The sequence below is a fragment of the Drosophila montana genome, unplaced genomic scaffold, assembly GCF_035044405.1.
Source record: "Drosophila montana isolate Dmon_TW-CO22-7 unplaced genomic scaffold, ASM3504440v1 contig_1_1, whole genome shotgun sequence".
NCBI lineage: Eukaryota > Metazoa > Arthropoda > Insecta > Diptera > Drosophilidae > Drosophila > Drosophila montana.
In genome coordinates, this window is record NW_026996920.1 from 644,674 (window position 1) to 666,351 (window position 21,678).

Consider the following 21,678-nt stretch of genomic DNA (forward strand, 5'->3'; position numbering starts at 1 on the left):
ATTGGATATTTAATTTATAATATTTTGTGCCATAGTGAAAACGCGTAAACCTACGAAACGCATCAATATGCATTGTCCCCCTCATTCACAAATTGAAAAGATTATATTGAGTTTGTGCAATGGTAAGGTAAGTCGCAAATTAACTAAAATTGAACTTTGACTCAACTTAAGAATGCAAATTGTAAGGAATTGAACGTAATTTGGTATAAACATTGAATTGCTTCGTTGCAATTTATAAGAAATGGGTTTCATAGATGTGGACGAACAAATTCGTGAACAGAACCTTCAGGCATTGGGTTGCACCATAGATCGAAATACTGATAACATTGTTTTTAATATGCATACTAGCTTGTAGGAAGGTGTTTGACATGTAGCCCATCCGATCCGTTTCGAGCATATGTATATCTGCTTGTGCTTTCTATGCAAAATACATACAAATGTATATGCGCCCAGTTCCTGTTGGGGCCGCAGCCAATGCAGAGCCGGCGCCTGTGAGAAAACAACTTGGCCAGCAGTGCATACACATACATACATATGTACATACATATGCACATACATATGTACATACATATGTACATACATATGCACATACATATGTACATACATATGCACATACATATGTACATACATATGCACATACATATGTACATACATATGCACATACATATGTACATACATATGCACATACATATGTACATACATATGCACATACATATGTACATACATATGCACATACATATGTACATACATATGCACATACATATGTACATACATATGCACATACATATGTACATACATATGTACATACATATGTACATACATATGTACATACATATGTACATACATATGTACATACATATGCACATACATATGTACATACATATGCACATACATATGTACATACATATGTACATACATATGTACATACATATGTACATACATATGTACATACATATGTACATACATACGTACATACAAACATATGTACATGCATACATATATAAATATGGGTCTGCCACAAATTTGCCCCTGCAAATTATTCAATTGACATGGGCGAAGAAACCTGCAACACCCGAGCCAAGACAGTGAACAGGGTGCCGTAGGCTGGAGGCTTCAAGGACACCTTTAATTAAAGCTGTGCTGTTTTGTCGCTTGTTAAGTACAAAACACCTAAAGATTGAAGTTTTTAATTGTATCGATATACTCATTTATATTATATCGGCTTACGTGTATCGACTACGGCTGTTAATAATTTGGTATATTTTCCTAACAGCTTCGCATAATCGATTTACCGATTCCTCCACATTTCCTTCTGCTCTTATGTTGTTGTTGTTTTTCAGTGTTCCAATAAGCTTAGCTTTGCTCTCTTGACGTCTCACACGCTTTTGCACACAGTTTACTGTTGCTTTAACCAGCTGATCGTGCTGCGCGTACTTATAAGAGTTATAAAAATCGTAATTTTGTGAAAAGCTTACTTAAACGGGTCTGGATCTCATAACAGTGTAAACAAATTAGTGCATAAATAATTGGTGTTTATATATAAATTGTGTGTGTTTGATCTTTTTTGATAATCTATTGAATATAGAACGTTCATCTTCTAAGTGGATAATTAATTTATAATCCTTTGTGCCTAAAAGAAAATCGCGTCAATTTACAAAACGCATAAATCTACATTGTCCCCCTCATTCACAAATTGAAAAGATTATTTTGAGTTTGTGCAATGTTCGCCTTGCCGTTTATCCGCCCGTCCATCTGTACGTAATTTATTTATGGTAAGGTAAGTCGCAAATGAACTAAAATTGAACTTTGACTCAACTAAAGAATGCAAATTGTAAAGAATTGAGCTTAAGGTTTATAAATGTAATTAAAAAAAATTGAATTGCTTCGTTGCAATTTATAAGAAATGGGACGACCCAAGGTACGAACCAAAAATGTTGTTTTTAATATTCATGCTAGCTCCTAAGAAGGTGTTTGACATATTGACCATCCGATTCGTTTCGAGCTTAGCTTATCAGATTCATGTGTTCGTTGTATATCAGCTTTTGCTTTCTATGCAACATTCATGTGCCCAGTTCCTGTTGCTGCCGCGGCCAATGCAGAGCCGGCGCCTGTGAGCAAACAACAATCAATAAGCCGCACTTTTGTGCAGCCACGCCCACTTGGCGATCAGTGCACATATGTACATATATGAATGTGTGTCTGCCACAAATTTGCCCCTGCCAATAATTCAATTAACATGGGCGAAGAAACCTGCAACACCCGAGCCAAGACAGTGAACAGGGCGCCGTAGGCTGGAGGCTGCCACAGCTGCCACTGGGCCAACAAATATCAACAACACATTTATTTCACAATTGGCGCACATTAATCAATGGCAATTGCAAACGAGAGGAGCACGATCAGAGAGTGCACCGGACAGAGAGTGCCACAACAAGTACCTAAGCAGCGGCTAACTACCGCAGGAGCTGGCCGATCCAACTGGCGAGTGGAGCCGCAATTAAAAGCAGATTAATATGCCGCCCAGTGGCACAACAGTCGGTGCTGATGGTGGCCCAATCGGTTTGGCTTGGCGCAGCTCAGGTGCAGACAACGCCTTCCCAATTGCTGGCGGTTGTCATCCTCTCGCCTAGCTCGGATTACAACTGCGTCCGTCTGTCGATTGTGGCCCACTTTAATTGCACTTTTCATACTTGTTAATTTTTCAATTTTCCTTGGCCACCGACTGCGACTGCGACGGCAACGGCAACGGCGACCAGTTGCCAAATGTCGAACATGGAACGTGGAACGTTCGTGGACCACACACATAGATACAGATACAGATACAGGTGGACATGCGAGGGGCTGACTGCCAGGCTGCCAGGCTGACCCAACTGGAGTGCACACACAGCGGGCACAGCTGCCGACTGTGGGGGCGCCTCGTCCATTGCATTTGGGCCAAATTAATTGCCAGCGATTAAATTTCAAATTTTCCATGCCAAGTCCATATACCAACTATCCAAACATCCAGAGCCATTCGCTTCCGTGCTGCGAGTTTTGCGTGCAGCAACTGCAATAGTTTCTCCTGCTGCCTTCCACACGCCCCTGGCACGCCTCCGCACCCACCTGCCCCCCGATCGGTTTGCCCAGCTCATAAAGTGAAAATCATTAGTTTTCATTTGTGGCGTTTAGGGCGTGTGCCGCCCGCCGCACTGCTGGCCACAAAATTGTCGTGCAACTGTTTTGCATTGCAAATCCGAATGCAACTCCAAGTGCAATTTTCACTTGCGTCGCCGCGTCAAATTTTTTTTTTCTTTGCTGCCCCAACTCGCCGCTGTGGCAGTTGCATGTCAGCCATAGACACGTGTGGGTGTGTGTGTGTGTGTCCTCCCATGGCGATCGATGTGAATATACCATGTTACTATAGAAAGCTATCAATGGTTTATATAGCTCGCGAACTAGAAATAGAGTATATGAATATCTACTTATTTCGTTCTAGGATGTAGGTTCTCATATCTATATCAAAGTTTACTTAAGCAAAGCACATATTGAAGCCGGCTGTAGATTGTTCCGATATATTCGATATATTTAGGAGATAGTTTCTTACATTCTGCACGCAAATAAAGGGTATACTTGCTATAAAGGGTATACTTGCAATTACGAGGTATCTCTCAGTCAGTCATACTTAATGCTATTGCTTTGATTTTATCGTAATTAAAAGCATTTGCTGCTGCCCTTTAACAGCTTAAATGTATGGCAAATAAATTCAAAATATATATGAAAGCTACCCAGTGGGAGGAATTTATTTTACAGGCTTTTGGTGCAGAGTTTAAAGCTTTCGACATGCACCATCAGTTAACAAGAAGTTTAAAAGAGTGCTTCTCAAATTTTAAATAAAACTAAAACGTATTTTATTTAGACAGCTTGAAATGGCGGTCAACTGAAAGTAAATATCTATATAAATAATGCCTCTATTCTCCTCAATACCAAGACAACAGGCTCGAAATATGGTCGGCGGTTCGATTCTCGGTTCTAACCATCTGCCCGCCTCTTGGTTTGATTCGTAAATCGGGGTTTCATATCCTTTAACTCTGGACTTGGTTCAAAACTTTATTCTGTTCAACACATTTCTTTATTTAATTATCTATCAAATAGTTTCGATAAGTGCAAAGGTTGGGACCCAAGTTTATATGCTCGCTAAAAAAACAATTTGTTTTAAGCCAAATAATTTTAGAAAAAAATGTACTTTGTTTTGGATTTTGGCTCAGCTGCTTTTTGTACAATTTGTACAAATATTTGGTTTATTTCAATAAATTGAATATCCGGGCTTGAACCGGTTCGGTTTTGCCATATGCCATATTTGTACATATGCATATCAATTTGAAAAAAAGGAAAATAATGTTTTTATCGCTTTTACTTAAAAAACAATCGACTATCGATATTTTAAGTCGAAATGTTCTGGTTGAAAAAATCGAAAATTTACATATTTTATATTTATATATATCCATTTAAAATAAATTAATTGTTTTGAGGAGATGCTAGTTTGCACCCCACTTCGGCCCCTTTTATGTTTTATAAATTTTAATAAAAATCAAAGGAGCCTTTAGACTGCTTGTAATGCGTGATTTACTTCTCGAACTTTCAACAATAACTATCGATAGATTAGTGGTGAGCAATTTACAATGGTATTTTATGGTGGTTTAAAAATAATAGTATGTGACTTCAATATCGTGATTTGAGAAGTAAAGATATATTGTAATTCAGATATAATATTATTCAGAGGGCGTTCTGCTGCGAACATTAATAGTAAATGATTTCAAGTGGTTAAGAAATATCGATTAAACACCGATAATTATCGATCTGTGAAACATTGATTCATATGATAGGCTACTTTTTCTTTAACTGGCACCCGAAACAAGTTTCTGGGCGAACTTGAGGAACCTTTGGAAAAACTATTCGTTTGGCCATCAGCTAACCCACAGCTCAAAATGAAGTTCAAGTAGCAGAGTTCAAGTCATAACTCCTCGTTTTGGCCTCATCATCATCATTATTACCATCAAGCAGAGAGGAACATTCATAAGCAACAGAGTCCGAAAGCGTTGCACTAAATCAAGCCCACATGGTATGGAGAGCCGGCCAGCATCAGTTTGGACAGCTTCCACACAGTAGCCCACAGCGCATAGGAGCACACAGGGGCACACACACACACACACACACACACACAGGCACAGTAGCCGCCAAGTTCGAAGAGTCGCTGAGTCAACGTCAGCAGCGGCATCAACAGCATCATCATTAAAGCCTGGCCAAGATAAACACACGATGCCCAGGCGCAGCCCGAACATGTGTTGCCTGTCGAAGCCCAACGAAGCGGGGCCAAAACTTCGCGACCCACAGGTTCCTTCCTATTTCAATACCCTATAGTTAAGAGGCAACAGGGTATATTATATGCGTTTAATATGGGTGGGTGCGTTCAACAAAAGTTTTATCTCATTTGTTGAATACAACAAATCAACAAACTTAATTTCCTAAAGTCCTAGTTTTTTATAGCCGACAATTTTGTCTATCTTTGATGAACTATCAGGTCTGCAAGCCCAAAAATTGTTGGTGGTTCGGTTCATGGCCCGAACCAGCTCCTTACCTAAAGGTCAAGCCAAGGGTCATCGGTGACTAGGACTATCCTTATTATTTATATTAACTAAATAAGTAAAGTCTTAAAGACAGAAAATGGATTGGAAGTCTTTCACATATGTAATTTTTTCAAAGTTTATATTTTTAATTATTGGGGATTTGTTCATATTTGAAAAACTGAAACCATCGTAACGGCAATTTTAAAACCTTAAGGACTTGCAAAGTGAAAAAAAAGTTTTTTTAAATCAAACCTATTTTTGGAAAAATGTGATTTAATTCGTCTTAGATTTGATTGTTCTTTATCCAACTAACCTGGCTTACGGTTCATGGTTAATATAATATTGAAATCCGCGCTCGAACAAGTTCGGGTTAGCTTTGGATTTGCAGCTTTGGTATTATAGGGTGTCTGTCAGTCAATCACCCTTCACTTATTTATTTTTCCCTAATTTTTTTGTAGTTTTGTGTCTGTTATTCCTTAGCAAAACCTGGCACAGGCGCACATAAATTTTAAATATCGCAACTTGGTCAAGGAAGATGCGCGCCCCGGAACAATGGTTTGGCTACTAAACCATATTTGGCAATGCCTGAGAGGGTGGGAAGGGGGGGGGGGGGGCAGCTTGGGGTATGCTGTGCCTGAAAAGAACAGAGCTGGCCAGTTAAATGCAGTTTTTACTCTTTTTTATTGACCTGTGCCTGAGCAAGCGGACAACTCGAATGAGGGCCGCCTCATTAGAGCCAAGGCCCAGCTGCTGGTGCATCGCTGCGTATGAGTAATGCCCACCAATTGTGTGTGTGTGTGTGTTCCTGTGTGTGCCTGGTTCTGCGTGCTCGATTTACACGGCTGAAAGGATTAATTCGTTACCAATTTGTTATAATATGCAGTCATAGCTATAAATCTATTAATTAAGCTGACGTCTGTTGTTCCTCTTGTTGTTGTGATTGTTGTTGTTGTTGCTGTTCCTGTTGTATGTGTGTGTGTGTGTGTTTGTGTGTGTTACTGTGCGCTTGGGGATTTTGCAGTTGAAAAATTACAACGCTTTTTAACAAATTCGCTGCGCTTACTTTGAGCAGCTGCGCAGCCGTGTGTGTGTGTGTGCGCGCGTGTGTAAGGGTGTGTGTTGCTGGTGTGTAAATTTGTTGAAATTTAAGACAGTGGGTGGTCTGAAAGTGGAAATGAGCAACTGGCAGCGGCAAAATAAAACCATTTTATGAATCAACTTTAACTCTCGATACCCCGTAAAACAGAGAGTAAAAGAGGGATATGCGACGTCTTATTTTTGCTTAAAAATTAAAACTCAGCGTGAGCTTTTCCCACAATTTAACTATTTGTTACCAAAGATATATAAAATAGCAATATAATTTTTTTTTATTTGCCTAGACATTAATTTGGACCGTTTCGATAATAGTCATATTTAGTTTATAGAAAATTAAGTAAGCTTTTAAGTCATTAATGTAAATTAAAAAAGAATATCGGTTTTTTTTAGAATTTCAATATCAGTGAGTTTTGACTTGTTTGAACTTTTGCTTTTAATATTTACTAATTTTATCGTTAAATTTTTCTTGTACGTTATATAATTATTGAGGTCCCATAGAGCTTAGCAAAGTTTCTATAATTCTAAAATGTTAACTACCCATCGAAACTTTCAAAGTTTCCAGACATTTAAAGTTTATTTTTTTGACTAGCAGGCTTTACCTTCTCATGATATAGCCGAAATCTTGGCATTACAAATAAAATATAAAAAAGGTTTTGCCCAGCTTTGCTCTGGTCATTTTTTCTTAATATTTTAAGCAATACTTATCTCCTATTTCACGCTCATAAGAAATTTAATATAATTTGCGTAGATATTTAAAATATTTGTTGAACCCAATTGGATGGAAAATTAAAAAAGGGAATATATAAATGAGCTTTGAGAGCTTTGAAATTAATTTCGAATCTGATGAACCTTACAACCTCGCCCAGGGTTGGATTTTCCATATTTGAAATACGTCTCAAGTAATCTTTCAATAAGAGCTTTGCAAATGAGTTTGAATCCTAAGCTTCAACCACCAAAGCTTGACCTTCACTTCCATCTAGAATTAACCTACTTTTGTAATAGTTAGGGTATTGCTCAGTCGGTCAGCCTTGTAATATGATCTTGCTCATAATAAACCAATTGCTGACCATAATATTAACAACAACTGTGAACTACTGTGCAACGTGGTGTGTATAAATTTGCCAAATTAAAAAGCGACAGCGGCCAAGGAGTCGGCAGCCATGGACAACGGGGCAGCGGGACGGCTGAGCGGGACGGTTGAGCCACCCACCGGACGCATAGATGACGCAACAGGGTGCCCCAACTGGAGCGAGAGCAACAGGGGAAGCGTGATACACTGTCTATAAATAAAGCCAGTGCCAGAGTAAATCAAAACAGCAAACACGAAAGGCGAACATGTGGCGCTGTTGGATTGGAACTGGAACTGGAGCTGGAGCTGGGCGATTGGCAAGTTGGCAGCTTGGCGCTAGCCAGGATCAAGTGGAAGCCGACTCTGGGTGTGGTCGCCTGGGCGGTCGCGTATGTGATATGGCGTCAATGTTTTGATCTCTGGGTCTGGACCGGGCTCTGACTGTGGCTCTGGGCATGCGCATGGATTTGGATTTGTCATCTCCCAAGCGTCGATGACATAAATATTGTTACGCATTTTCCAGTTGACTAAATCGGGAATCGGGCGAGGTATTGCAACTGCAGCAGCAACTGTTGCCAGCCCCAAGACAATACGCTCGTAATGTGCTATGTCCAAGGCTTTGATCTGAGCGCCGCTTGTCAACATCTTATTCCGGTCCTGACATGATTGATTTTTCATGTTGTTCACAACAGCTTCATCGTTGAAATTTGTTATTGCTTTTGATTTTGTTTTTGCTGCATATGACTTTCTAAATATATTTCACCTTATGGCAGCCATGCAAAAGGATTCTCTCTAAGAGTTAAAACTTAATCAAATAGTTTTTAAAGGGTTTAATAGTTTTGTGTTTATGTCACAGGCAGCTACGAGCGCATAAAGCTTATATTTCTTATTTAATGTAGCCGAGTTAGTTTTTTTTAATCCTTTTGGAGGTTGTTATAATTTAGTCAAAAAATATCTAGTTCATTGAAGGAGACATATCCTACTCCATGAAATATTTATTTTTTTGACGAGTATCAACAGCCAAGACAATAAAGTCATGTCCGTCCCTCCTTCTTTTTGTTTCTATTTATCGTATTAAAACTTTGCATAGTCCGTCTTTCTGCTGCAGGTAATTCGTATGTTTAGGTACTGGCCGGATCGGATCACTATATCATATAGAAGCCCTAGCTTGGTTTTGTTTAGATTGTTTCAAGTTTGCGAACTGTTTTAAGCTAAGGTACAATAAAGATTTGGGGTTCTAATGTCAAAAGTTAATAACAGATTGTTGCTATATATATGTTTTGAGCTTTAAGCTTGGTAGAAATCACATTGATAGGTCTTGTTTTTTATGCCATACTATATATAATCTGGCATAATATAACCGCACCAACTGTTTGAGTTTCTGACAACTTAAAGCCTATATTTTTCACCCATTTTCCGAACGATTTTATGAAAAAGCGTATCGATAATTCGAAAAAAGCTGTTTAAAGCTGAACCGACAATTTTAAACTAAAATCTTAAATTGATCTTATGGTTAATAATATTTATCATTATTTTTTTATAAAACTGTTTTTCACCCATTTTTCACCTTTGCAAATGAAATTTTCAACAGTTTATTTACCCTATAAAAGAAATAACTAATAGGAAAACAATCGACTTCGTACTCAATTATCAGGGAATGGAAAAGCGGGGTGGATATTCTTACAGAACCATAATTATTAGCTATAAAATTGTATGATAAATAACAAATGAATAAAGCTATTGAATGGTGTTTAATGAAAGAGTTAGCGAGCCGCAACTCGCTGTCAGCATCTTTCTCTCACGCCTGATGTCAAAACTGAACAATGTTTGTGCAACAGCCAACAACAACAACAACAACAGAGGCAACAACAATAGCACCAGCAAATACTTTTAGCGGTAAAAGTGTCTTAAAATGTGGTTAAGTAATTGAAATTTATTGTGGCAAGATGTTTGTGGCCTGAATGAAAATGTTGAGCAAATGATTTTGTTTGATGCTGCCTGGTAAAGATCAGAGAGAATGTTGCCGCTGTTGCAGCGCGTTGCATGTGCTGTTTGGGCCTCTGGCCACGAATGGATTATGTTAGTGGAGCAATCAATCGGCTATATAAGGCAGGCTGAACTGAAGAAAACACTTAGCGTGCCAGACAATTTCATTTGGCTTTATACATGACCAAAATCAGCCCGGTGAGAAGTTTTGCCCCATCCTGGGAAACAATTTAACTGTTAAGAGTAGAGAAGGCCTCCACATCTGAAAGGTGTTGATATGGAGGCGTCTGCTCTGCCGCTCTGGGAAAAACTTATTGATATGGGGGCTACCTTAGCCTTGGCAAAGGCGACACAAGCTGCGCTTTTGCGCTTTACGATTTGCGCCCAATTTTGGTAGCCTGATTTGTCACGATGTTTTTATTTTTTCCTGTGTTTAGTTTTATTTTCTTTTCCTGTTTATTTTTTTTTTTTTTGCTGTGCAGTTGGACTTTATTTTTTGCGCCTGCCGCTCTGCAAAACTGGGAAGACAAACAAATTGGTCTGTAGTTGAAAATTGACAAGAATTTCGTGACTTTGTCACCTTCTTTTTTGCTTTGGCTGTTGCAGTTGCCACAGCCGCAGCCGCAGCCAAAGCCAAAGAGACTCTTGCAACGCCCTCGATGGCAACGTCGCGCTGCTTTCCTTCCATTTGGGCCCAACGCTCGTTAAGTGGCAGCCAGCGCGTGCGCATTGAAGTCGCTGCAGTGACTCCGACTCCGACTTCAGCTCCTTGCCCAGCTCCTCAGGGCTCCCAACTCCAAATCTCGACTGCCGATTGGCGTTGCCGCAGCTATCCCCAGCCCCAGCCCCCAGCTCCCACACCCCCCAAAATCACTTCATCATCGGGCGGCCTTTTGGTGCATTCTAAAGTCAAAGCAGCGACTGCAAGCTGCAACTCTTGTCAGATTTATTTGTTGCTGTTCCTTTTAGCCAGGTTGTACAGTTGCACAATGCCCTAAAAACTGGGCATAACAATTATGTGACAAAGTTTTGCATAGCATAAACAAACACATACTTATGTGTACTTAATTCCAATCTCAAGAGGCAATCCCAAAGGCGAAAATTGGAAATTTTGAAATTGTTACAAAAAATTTTTATTTTTAAAATTTTAAGTGTGACCAAGAAAAACACAATAAAAAATAAAAATAAATAAAAATTGAAATGAGCTTAAGACAAAATAAGACAGATTTGACCGAGTTGTAGGTTTGAATATGTTAGGCAAACTTGGTATGAATCTTATGGCATTTAACTTTTAGTTTAAATTGATAAAATACAAACTTTATACCACAAGTAAATTAAAGAGTTAAAGTGGAGGAAGAGTATTTGCTTATCGACATGCCGAAGACTTTCTCGACGATTCATTTATTTCATTTGTTTGTTGACTTTTTTGTGCGCTGTACCTGTAACCTTTTGCACTTGGTACCCTTTTCTTATTTTTGTTTTATTTTTTTCAATTTAATGATTGTTTTTTGGTGGCCTGACAGTTACAAGGAGCTGCAACATGGACACAGCACAGGACGGCGACAATTTCCAAACTTCAAACTGCGAACAGTAATTTTTTTCCATTTTCGTTCCGTGTTCCGATCTTTAGGGGGGAACATCAGGTGGGAACGCCCCTAAAATATATTTGGAATACGGTCGAGAGCTATGTTTGTCTCGTTGCCATTCAATTGTTATGGCTTATGGGCAGGCAGTCTGATAACTTGGTCAATGCGCGCAAATTGACCAAATTGAGATTGAGACTGGCACCGCGACCGAGAACTGGGCCCACAGGCAAAGTTCGTGTCGAGCCGTTGCAGTGACACCATCAACAATAGCAACAACAATAATATTGTTGCCTATTTGTGGGTCAGCAGACCAAACAGAACAAAGCAGCAGCTACTCTGCTGACCGCCCACACACACCCCACCCGCTCGGCATGCTTTCCTCCTTTCTCGCATTATGAGTTGACATTAGAGAACATGGCCACTGCGCAGCTTGTACATCGGCAATGCCATCGCCCTAGACTGACCTCATTGTGCCTCCTTCTTGCTGTTGTTGGTATTGCTCCTCTTTGGCTCTGGCCAATTTGCTGCAATTGCATTTTCAAGTGTGCCACTTTGGCAAGTTCGTTTGGGGGCGACCAGAGGCAACTGCAACTGTTTCCACAATCCACAAATAACCCAAGCCCAAGTCAATATTTGTGCAAACTGCGCGACGAAATGAGGTCATGTGATGCAATCTGTGAACTTGCAACTTGGCCAACAGTTGCCACTGACGACGACTTATGAGTGTGCGAATGTAATTTGTGCTGTCTTCGGAGCTCCAAAATGGGTTGCACATTCAATTGATATGCAGAACAACGATTGCAGACACAACTGAAAGGTCAGGAAATTATACTAAAGTGCTCTTTGCTACACATATTTATATATATTGGAGACAGATTGTGTAGGTGTCTTAAGGTTTTACGAGACCTGCTTCATTTTATATGTATTAACTGAAAGACTTAAATATGTGAACACAAACTCCAAGCCATAAGAGAGTACAGTTCATACATAAGTTAAATAAATGAAAGGTTTTTGATTTTAATCACTTTTCCTTATTGATATTTTAATCGAGATGCATATTAACTGCATCAACAAAAAGTTTTATCATCATTTTGATTTATGTGGAATTACAAACACACATTAAAGATCTGCCTCCTCTTTATCTTTAAATATCCTCTTAATTGGACTGAATTGTTCGAATATCAGTTCTTAGAATCAATGTATTTTAATCATAAGGTAGATATAAGCAACCGACTTACACTGAGATCCTATAACTAGACGAAGGCCAAAAAAATATAAATAAATAAGTTATATACTCTTTGGTTTAATGGGAATAACTAAAATTAGTCCTATAATTTTTATTAATTGTGGGTATTGCCCGGCCTTACTTGTAATATATAAATATGTGGATAAAGAACCAAATGTTGGAATCAACGGCTTCCGCTCGTGTTAATATCGTGGTGAGAATCTTGAAGGCAAAAAAAAATACACGTTCGTTTATTAACCCTTTGACCCACACTTTCGACCAAAGAGCAGTGAACTTTGCAAATACTTATCAAATAAATTACCTAAAAATTTTTCCAAATGAATTTAAAGCCGATGATAAATAAAAAAGTTATGTAAATAATATAAATGGTACATTTCAGTCTTATTTCAGTCTTATTTCAATAATATAAAAATTTTTATAGAAAATACTATAGGGTCTGAAAGAGCCTCTCAAGAAAATTAAATTAGCTCGAACAATGTATATGAATAATTTGATGGGAATAATACGTGTATACCTAAATAAAGCTTTTTACAAAAAAAAAAATTTGCAAAAGGGCTTCCAAAATCTTACGTACTTTAACAAAAGATCTTAAAGCCAATTAAACTGTGGTACGTACTATCTTTAATATAAAGTTTAGAGAGAGTAAAACTGAGATTTACTGTTCAAAATTGTAAATTGTAGTTATCTTAATTGAACCTTTCTTTGTTGTTGTACAATTTTATTATCGGAGCTTAGTTATCAAATTTTGAAGCAAAATTTTGCCAACTTTCCACTCATTATGAATGCCATTGGCTTTGACAGTTTTTGGCTGCGATGTCAGCCGGGTTCATCGGTGCATCTCAATGGCAACCGAATGGCCAAAGCACTTTCCATCTAATCACAATAATGGCTGGCAGGAGAGCAGCAGGCAGGCAGTCAAGCAGGCGAAATCAAAATCTTAAATCCAAAGCTTGTATGAGACCTGCCTTATATGATATCAATAAGGTATTAAGCTGCCAGCGTGGAGAGCCCATTACCAGATAGACCATGGGGCGATGGGGCAGCAGATGCGGGTGAGGTGCAGCTGAAGTTGGAGCTGAGTTGAAAGCTGAAACTGCGGCACTGCCAGCTACATATGTCAACACCATGAACTTGAAACCTGGTCGCAAGTTGGCTAAAAGCATTTTGTATTCTAATTAGATTGTCAACGGCACGACAACAACCTCATTTTGCTCCAAAATGCCTGAGCACACACAGAGATTTGCATTAGCGCCAACCATGAAGCGACTTGGCCCGGCTCCTGCTCCGACTGCGGCTCTGGCTCCACTCGACTTGGTTTGGCAGACAAAAATCTGCATAAACTTTGCAGTTGCTGCTTTTCTTGCTGTTGGGGGCAGGTTTGAAGTTCATTAACATGCACAGGTTAATTACCGTTGTTGTTGTTGTTGCAGCAGCCACTGCTGCAGCAAGGAAATGAGCCATTAGAAAAAAGAGACTCAGAGCGCCGCGGTAGCCAAAGCGACGATAAAATGGCTAAAAGCACACATAAAAAAAAACATACACAAAGACACATGTAAAGTGTCCGTCTGTCTAAGTGTGTGTGTGTGTGTGTGTGTGTGTGCGAGTGGGGGGGACTGTGACAAATGCCCATGCAGTTGAACGTGGTTTTTTGTTTGCCTGCTACATGCAAAATGTTGCACTGATAAGCGAGCAACGGTGGCAAAGCCAATGCCACTGAAGTCATCCCGTTTGCCGCAGCGGTAAATGAGCTGGCAACAGGCAGGGAGACACCAAGTGGCACGATCATTAAAACAAAAGCGGCGACAATAGCCACAGCCGCAGCCACAGCCACAACAAGCAGCCGCTGGAGCCATCACTGACAAGCCATGACCAAAGAGCCCAGTTCCAAGAGCAGCTAACCAGCTAACCAGCCGAGTCGCCTCCACCTAGCTGCCTCCTGGTGTTGGATTGCCTTAAACGATCCGCGTGAATAACTAATTTCAATGGAAGCTGCTTGCTGCCTGCACACGCGCGACTCTTAACATTTATCACCCACCATCGGCCATTGCCAGGAGCCAACAAGCTGGCTCCAGGCACCATAGGAGCTGGCTGCCCCGTTAAAAAACAGTCACAGAGACAATGCAACAGTTTTTATGCTCCATGAGACAGCAAAACAGCAGCAACAGCACAAACAAAAAATTGTTACTAAGACTAAAAAGGAGTGCGTAGGACAGCCAACGCATGGACATTGGGTCTAATGAGCAGCAGACAAGCAGCATAAAAAAAAACATTTTCCAAACTCCAGTTTCTGAAAGGCACAAAAAGATTATGAAGAAACAGAAGAATTGCAAGTGAATTTCAGAAGACAAAAGGGTTTCTTCCAGAAAATAACCATCAAGATATATGCAAAAAGAATAGTCTTGAAAGACACATTAAATAGAAGTAGACCTCGAAGCTGACGAAACTACAAAGAGCTTTAAATGATATTTATTGCTTTTGACGGGACAGCTTAAAGCTGCAATTACATCTGAAATAGAAATCTTAAAAAGGGGTTTTCCAGATAATAATCATCAATATATATGCAAACAGAATAGTCTTGAAAGCTACATTAAAACAGCTTTCAAGCTACATTAAATATAATTTTAATGAGCTTTAAGTAATATTAAACAAATTTGACCGACACAATAAGGGCAGCTTAAAGCTCCAATTACATCTGATTCACGAATCTTAAAAGGTCTTTTTCTAGAAAATATCCATCAACACATATGCAAAAAGAATAATCTACACAAAATGGTAGGCAAAATAAGGTGAAAGAAGTTCATTGAGCCTTAAGTGATATTTATTGCATACATCTGATACACAAAACTTATCTTTATTATATACGATAGGTTTATATAATTCTAGACAATCAGACAGCAAGAGTTGCATTCTGTGTAAAGCTCTTAAAGATTTTTAAATTAGGTTGTGGGCAAAAAAATTGTCAGTGCCTCACGATTGGTGAACCTTGAGCCAAAGTTTTGCTTTAAACCTTCGTTTTTCACATTTTTTCTAAAAATTAATCAAACTATGTTAATTTCTACTGTAAATATTGCAAGCCGTGCAAAGTTTAATGCATCAAATTGACTTTTATAAAAAACTGCCATCTATCAAATATGGTTATGTAATTGCAATGGGCTGTGCTTAGGCGAGCTTAAAAATCACATTTTATAGTTCTTAACCTGCGTAAGAGAAGCTGAAACTGCTGATGCATGTAAAATATATTTATAAACATTTTTAAATATCAACCTTGTTATCATTGAGTTGCAGTCAACACTCTGAACCGCTCCACACGGTTTTAATGATCGTCAAGACGACGTCACGTAGCAGCCCTTTAAGCATATCGTGTAAAGTAAACTTGTTATAAGACTCAACTCTGAACTTATTGCATCGTTCGGTTTGTCTGTGCCCACTCAGCTCTTGTACCAGGAACTCACAGCACGTGCAGCGGCGAGGGAGACAGGCACACACATCAAGCTAATTAAGCATACTTCAATAAAAAAAAAGTAGGAAAAAAATAGAAAACAACCCACAAAAGCATCATAGAAAACGTGGGCCAAACAGCACACATGGAGCTTGAGCTAAAGCTGGAGTTGAGGTTGTGGCTGGAGCTGGAGCTGGAGCTGGAGCACCCACAGAGCGTGGCACGCGATAATCAATCAAAAGCCATTAAAGCCAAACGATTTTCAAAACTGAATTTTCAAAACAAAGCTGGGCACAAAGACAATGAATCAAAGTAGAAAGCATTTCATCAGAAGTACGCAGCCACATGGCCCAAAGGAGTGGCAAAAATCATCTACGCATACAGCATCGCATCGGCTGCTCTCAAGACAAGTTAAAGATCAAAATCGAGAAATTAACAGAGGAAAAAAAAAAACAAGATCAATAGAGCACGAGCTTGACTGGTTAGGCAGACAGTTGCAGTTGCAGATGATTGACGGAATTAGAATAATCGTATGGAAATCGTGCGGGTACACCGAAAAAATGATGATAACATTTTTTATTAAATGGCCCAGTTAAGAGAAGGCTATTGGGCCTTCAAGTGAAAAGTGAAGGCGTTCCACAACTCGAGAAGAATGTCGCAAGAGTTTACAGACTGAAAAGTCTTTCGTCTGTCGCCTGTGGCCTCGGAAGTCTGCCAATGTCGCTCAGACTTTGGCAAATGCAAATTTTTTCTTTTTTGTTATTTAAACTGCATTTTGGCGCAACTTTCTAAATGAAATTCCAATCGCATGCCGTCTCGCTTGCACAGCTAGCATGCCATCTCGCTCGCTGCATGTGTGCGCAAAATTAAAGAAATAATTTCAAGCGAAAATATACAAATTGATTGTCACCTGGCAGGCGAGCGAGTTAAACCTTTGTAGAGCGCTTGGACTAAATCAAAGCACCTTTCTCCATTTATCGGCCAGACACTTAGCCATGGCTAATACATATAAATTTTAGCATAGTGCCCCGGCATACACACGTGTCAACGACTTCCAGCCAACTGGCGTTGAGTGTGGGGGCCAGTGGGATTGACGGAGGGGCGGGGAGGGGGCGCCGTTGGGCTCAATTAGAGCCGCGTCCGCCAAATTGCTCAGCACCTTTTTTATTGTCGCCAGTTGGCAACGCCGGCAGCGGCGGCGTCTCTCGAGGATATACATTTTGTGGCATTTTGTCGCGACGCCTTCAATGTCTCAAGTTTCAAGCTGCCTCTGTTCGCCTGCATCCCATTCAACCATGCTACTACTCTCCCCTCGCCAATCAGTCACTCAATTGTGATCGTCCGCGTAATTGTCTTTGACAAGCTACGCAGCTTGCAATTCGCCATTGCAACTTCAACTTCAATAGCAACTGCAACTGCAACTTCTTGTTGGCATTTTGTTTGACTTGGATTAAGTTTAAGTGCATGGCTTAAGATTCCCAGCATTGTTGGCTAAACGTACGTTCGATCGTTGCCATCATCTTTGTTCCCCCCAACTCCCGCAACGCAGTTAACCTTGCATAATCATGTTAACCAGTTCCAACTATGGTACAGATGCTGGCACAAAACGTGGCCTTTGTTCTGCTCAAATAAGGCCAAATATAACTATAGTCATATCACAAATATACATTTCATAAATTTCTAAGGTCTGCTTCAATTAAATTCCCTTGAAAAATAATAATACACTAACATTATTCTAAGGACTTTACCCTATATAATAATAAACTATTAGCTTATTAATAGATAGATAACTAACTATTGCAAAAATATAAATGTAGCCAGTCAGAAGGGAAACTCTGATGTCTTGCATTGGATGTGTTTTGATGAGGTTTGTTATTTAACCTTAATTTTAAACAACAATTAAAAACAATTTAGGTGCCTTACTCGGAAGTGTCCAACTAGGAGACTCCCAAAACCCAGCGCCAAAGTTGTGCTTATTCTTCCGTTTGCCCCACACTATGTATAGAAAGTGCACTCATTATTATCTCCATTTTCATTTTTGAGTTATGGCTAAGAACCAAGTCTCAAAATCGAAATGGATCCTTATTATGAAGGGAGATATCAAATTACGAGTCTTTAACTTTTGTTGTTTCTGAGCTCGGGGCGTCTTCAATGTGTAATGTCTTTCAAATATCAACTGTAAGATATATATGTCCAAGGAAGAACTGAATTTATTTAAATTTATTTATTAATGGTCGATAAACACACAAATATAAAGCAACATGCAATCTCTTACTTTCATAGGCATTAAAATGTGTCCATTTTTTTATTAGCTCAAATATTATGTCTTACAGGCGATTTATTTAAATTTATAGTACCCTTAGGTGAGAGCAACAAAAAGTTTAGTTAGGCTCAGGCCGGCTGGGTTCCATGACAACTTTTACCCATTTGACAACCATTTTCACTGGCGTTGCATGTCGATCACGGAGACACTTGCAAGGTAGACAAATGCCGACGTTGGCCATTCCTTTGATTATTCCACACATACAATCGCCCGCCCTAGCTGGCCATCACATCCAGCGCAGCCTAACTGGTATTTGCCAATTTGAGCATGCAAAAATGATTTTATTGTTGTCAGAAAGTCGATGCTGGCACTGGGAAATTTCCTCGTCCGCAGTCACTACGTCATGTCCATGTCCAAAAGGTGGCCCCAAGCGATGTCTTGTGCAGTATTCGGCCAAATATTAGCACACAATTCGATTTTGCATGCCATGTCAGGTAGTAAATTTTTACGAGTGCAAGTGGCGAGTTTTTCTTCATGACTCTCCATTTGGAGCCGGGCCAGCATCTCCTGGGTTTTATCTGGCCATGACCATAGCCAGCTGCGCTTTTCGCTTTCACCTGTTGGACGCAGTTATGTAAAATCTACTGTCAAATTAATGGTGATTTATATGTGGGCCATAATGTGCGCTTTATACCTATATATATATGGTCAAATTTTGTTGCGGCCTCAAGGAGTTTGAGTTTTTAAGGTAATGTATGGAAACAGCATAGTACAAAGACGTTTATTGACTTAGCCTGGTACCCAATTTAGATAGTGGACAGAAATGTCTGAAGGCGTTGGTCTCCAGTAAAGGGAGGTGTCTCGAGCTTAGGATCTTAAAACCAAGGAAAAGTCAATATAAGTTGCCTGCCAAAATACTTCAGAACGAAAGTGATTCTTGCTATCAAAAGTAGCTTAAAGCCTCACCTTTGGATTTGTGAGCGAGTTTGGATCTTAACATAAATTTTGGATGCAATTTCTCAAAATATCTTCAATATTTCAACAGCAGCATATGCTAATACTCTCAAGAGTAAATTTTCTGTTTTTTATTAGAGTTCTGAAACCTATTTCAGCACCTGCTGAGACTAAAAGGGAGGCATAATTAACATAATTCAAAGGACTCTCTCTCTATTCACACTATAAAATGAGAATAAATAAACCGTCATCAAATTGACCTTATCCCATTCTTGTTATTAGCACACGGTGAAGAACAGAAGTTAGAATGTTATTCCTAGAGACGCAACCTGGTTTAGTTTTCGCTCTTAACCTTTTTACAGCGAAGACTTGTCTTTGTAAGCGCTGGGAATTTTCTTAAGAATCGCAGTCTTGATGAAAAGTAAACTTTGAAAGCTATAGATCCCACACAAATTGATGTTTTATCGAGGGGAAAAATGTAGGCTTGAACACAGCTTTTGTTTTAGGGTAACCTTATTGCTTCTCCCCCTCTCTCACTCTCTCCCTCTGATATTCTCTAGGTAAGACTTTCAACTAAAAGCATTTCTCCATACACAACATGACAGGCAATTTGTTGTTATTATTGTCGTTGTTGTTGTTTTGGTTGGTGTGGGCTTACATAGTTTTGAACATGTGTGCATCTAAAATGCCCATTAAAAAGTCACTTCACTTTCACTACCAATACGCATTCCTAGAATTCCGTTTGCAGCGAGGTCTGGCCAAGAGTGAAGCAACCGCCTCACGGTCTCGCCTGAAGTCCTTCGCATTGGGCGTGTAGTAGGCATTGCAGCTGTTTGTCTTAAAGTTTTGTAGTTTGCATTGATTCAGTAGAAAGGATGTCTCCGACTTGGGTACCACCATCATGTTAATCCAATGCTGATTTCCGCGGCAATAATTTTGTGCGCCAAGATCGCTTTGTTCCTCTATATGTTTCGAGGGTTTGGAAATTAAACTGTCAGAGCTTGTACTATATAGGCATCTTCTCGATGGTTTGATGCACAAGAATTCCATGGAGAATGTTTCGGGCTGCTTAGCTAGCGTACAACCACCAGCCGAGCTGGTCTCGGTGTTCTTGCTGTGATTATGTCGTTCCGCGGACCGAAGTATATCTAAAAGATTTCTCAAGTTCGATGACTCATCGTCTGTGCTGCTACTAAACTGCTGACCTTGCCTGCCGGCATAAAGTAATTCCAAATGATATTTCGGTTTCGACGGCCTCGACAGATTATGCTTTCTAGCACGCTGATGCTTTAGCTGGCTATCTTCCTCCAAACTATCGCTCTCCCCGTTTGGTCTGCGAGCCGTTGAGCTCCTCTCGCATCGCCTAACTTGCCTAGATTGGGACCGGTGCTGATCGTGAAACTGCGTTGCGGTATTATGACTTGTGCTTCCTAGGCTGTAGTCCTCAGAGCAAAGCGAACGGCCGCCAGGTGGCGTCTGATACTCAAGGCCCTCGTTATCCAACATATCCTGAATCAGCTCTGGTGTCAATGGTATAAGACGTTGATTTAAGTTGCGTAGATGTTCACTCGGTAGCATAACACTTTAATTTTGATATATATTAAAATTTGGATTTCAATTAAAGCCAAAAAGCTAGACAGATAATCCAGAGCCCTAGCGGATAAACTTTTTGTTTTATAGACTTAGCAAGTCAAGTGCCGATATATGCAGAATCATTCATTATATAGGTATAACATTGTTAAATGAAAAACCCTGCCAGACCGCCTTGCTGAGATTACACTTGCCAATTTAGAATCTATAATAAACGGTATAATGAAACTGTGAAGATATGTATATGCTATAGACTAATGGGGGCATTTCCGGTTTCATTTATATATAAATACATGTTTTAAACCAGTTTAACTGATTTTCCTACATTCTTTAGTTTCTGAAATAATTGTGAAAGGCCGTAAATATATTAGATTTTGAATAGAACACAGTTTTTCTATATTTGCAAATATATTCAATTTACTTCCGTAAGATGTTAGTGGTATGTGACGCTAGAAGAGCATCAACAAAAACACATTTATCGGAAAAAATTGAAAGGGTTTCTGTGCGAGAAATTACAGCAGTGAAATGTTGTCTATACTTTAATAAAATACAAGAATAATGTTGCCAGATTTGAATGCCAATTTTGACCAAGAATGATGTTGCCCATTTAGATGCTTAATTGATCTAGAGGCCAAGCCATGAAGAAAGACCCAAACTTTATGAATCTGATGGGATTTGACCGAGTTATGGATGTGGGCAATTTTGACCTATGTCTATATAGGATATTTAAGGGTACCTTTTTAACATGGATTTCGACCAAGAACAATGTTGCCAGATTTAAATTCCAAATTATTTTAGAGGCCAAACCATGAAGAAATACTCAAACCGCATGAAAGTCGGATGAGATTTG

The 21,678-nt window shown here is 39.5% G+C and overlaps 1 protein-coding gene across 1 annotated transcript; it reads right to left on the reverse strand.

Moving 5' to 3' along the window:
• Positions 1–18,292: 18,292 nt before the first annotated feature.
• LOC135426301 (uncharacterized) lies at positions 18,293–20,901 on the reverse strand. The gene is made up of 2 exons (XM_064679347.1): positions 19,897–20,901; positions 18,293–18,901 (listed from the first exon to the last, which is right to left on the reverse strand). Exon 1 carries the CDS (start codon positions 20,814–20,816, stop codon positions 19,953–19,955), a length of 864 nt encoding a protein of 287 aa, XP_064535417.1. The 5' UTR covers positions 20,817–20,901; the 3' UTR covers positions 18,293–18,901; positions 19,897–19,952.
• Positions 20,902–21,678: the final 777 nt, after the last annotated feature.

Bases quoted from the DNA above. Each gene is read 5' to 3' on its own strand.
- LOC135426301 (XM_064679347.1), bottom strand. From the start codon at position 20,816: ATGCTACCGAGTGAACATCTACGCAACTTAAATCAACGTCTTATACCA.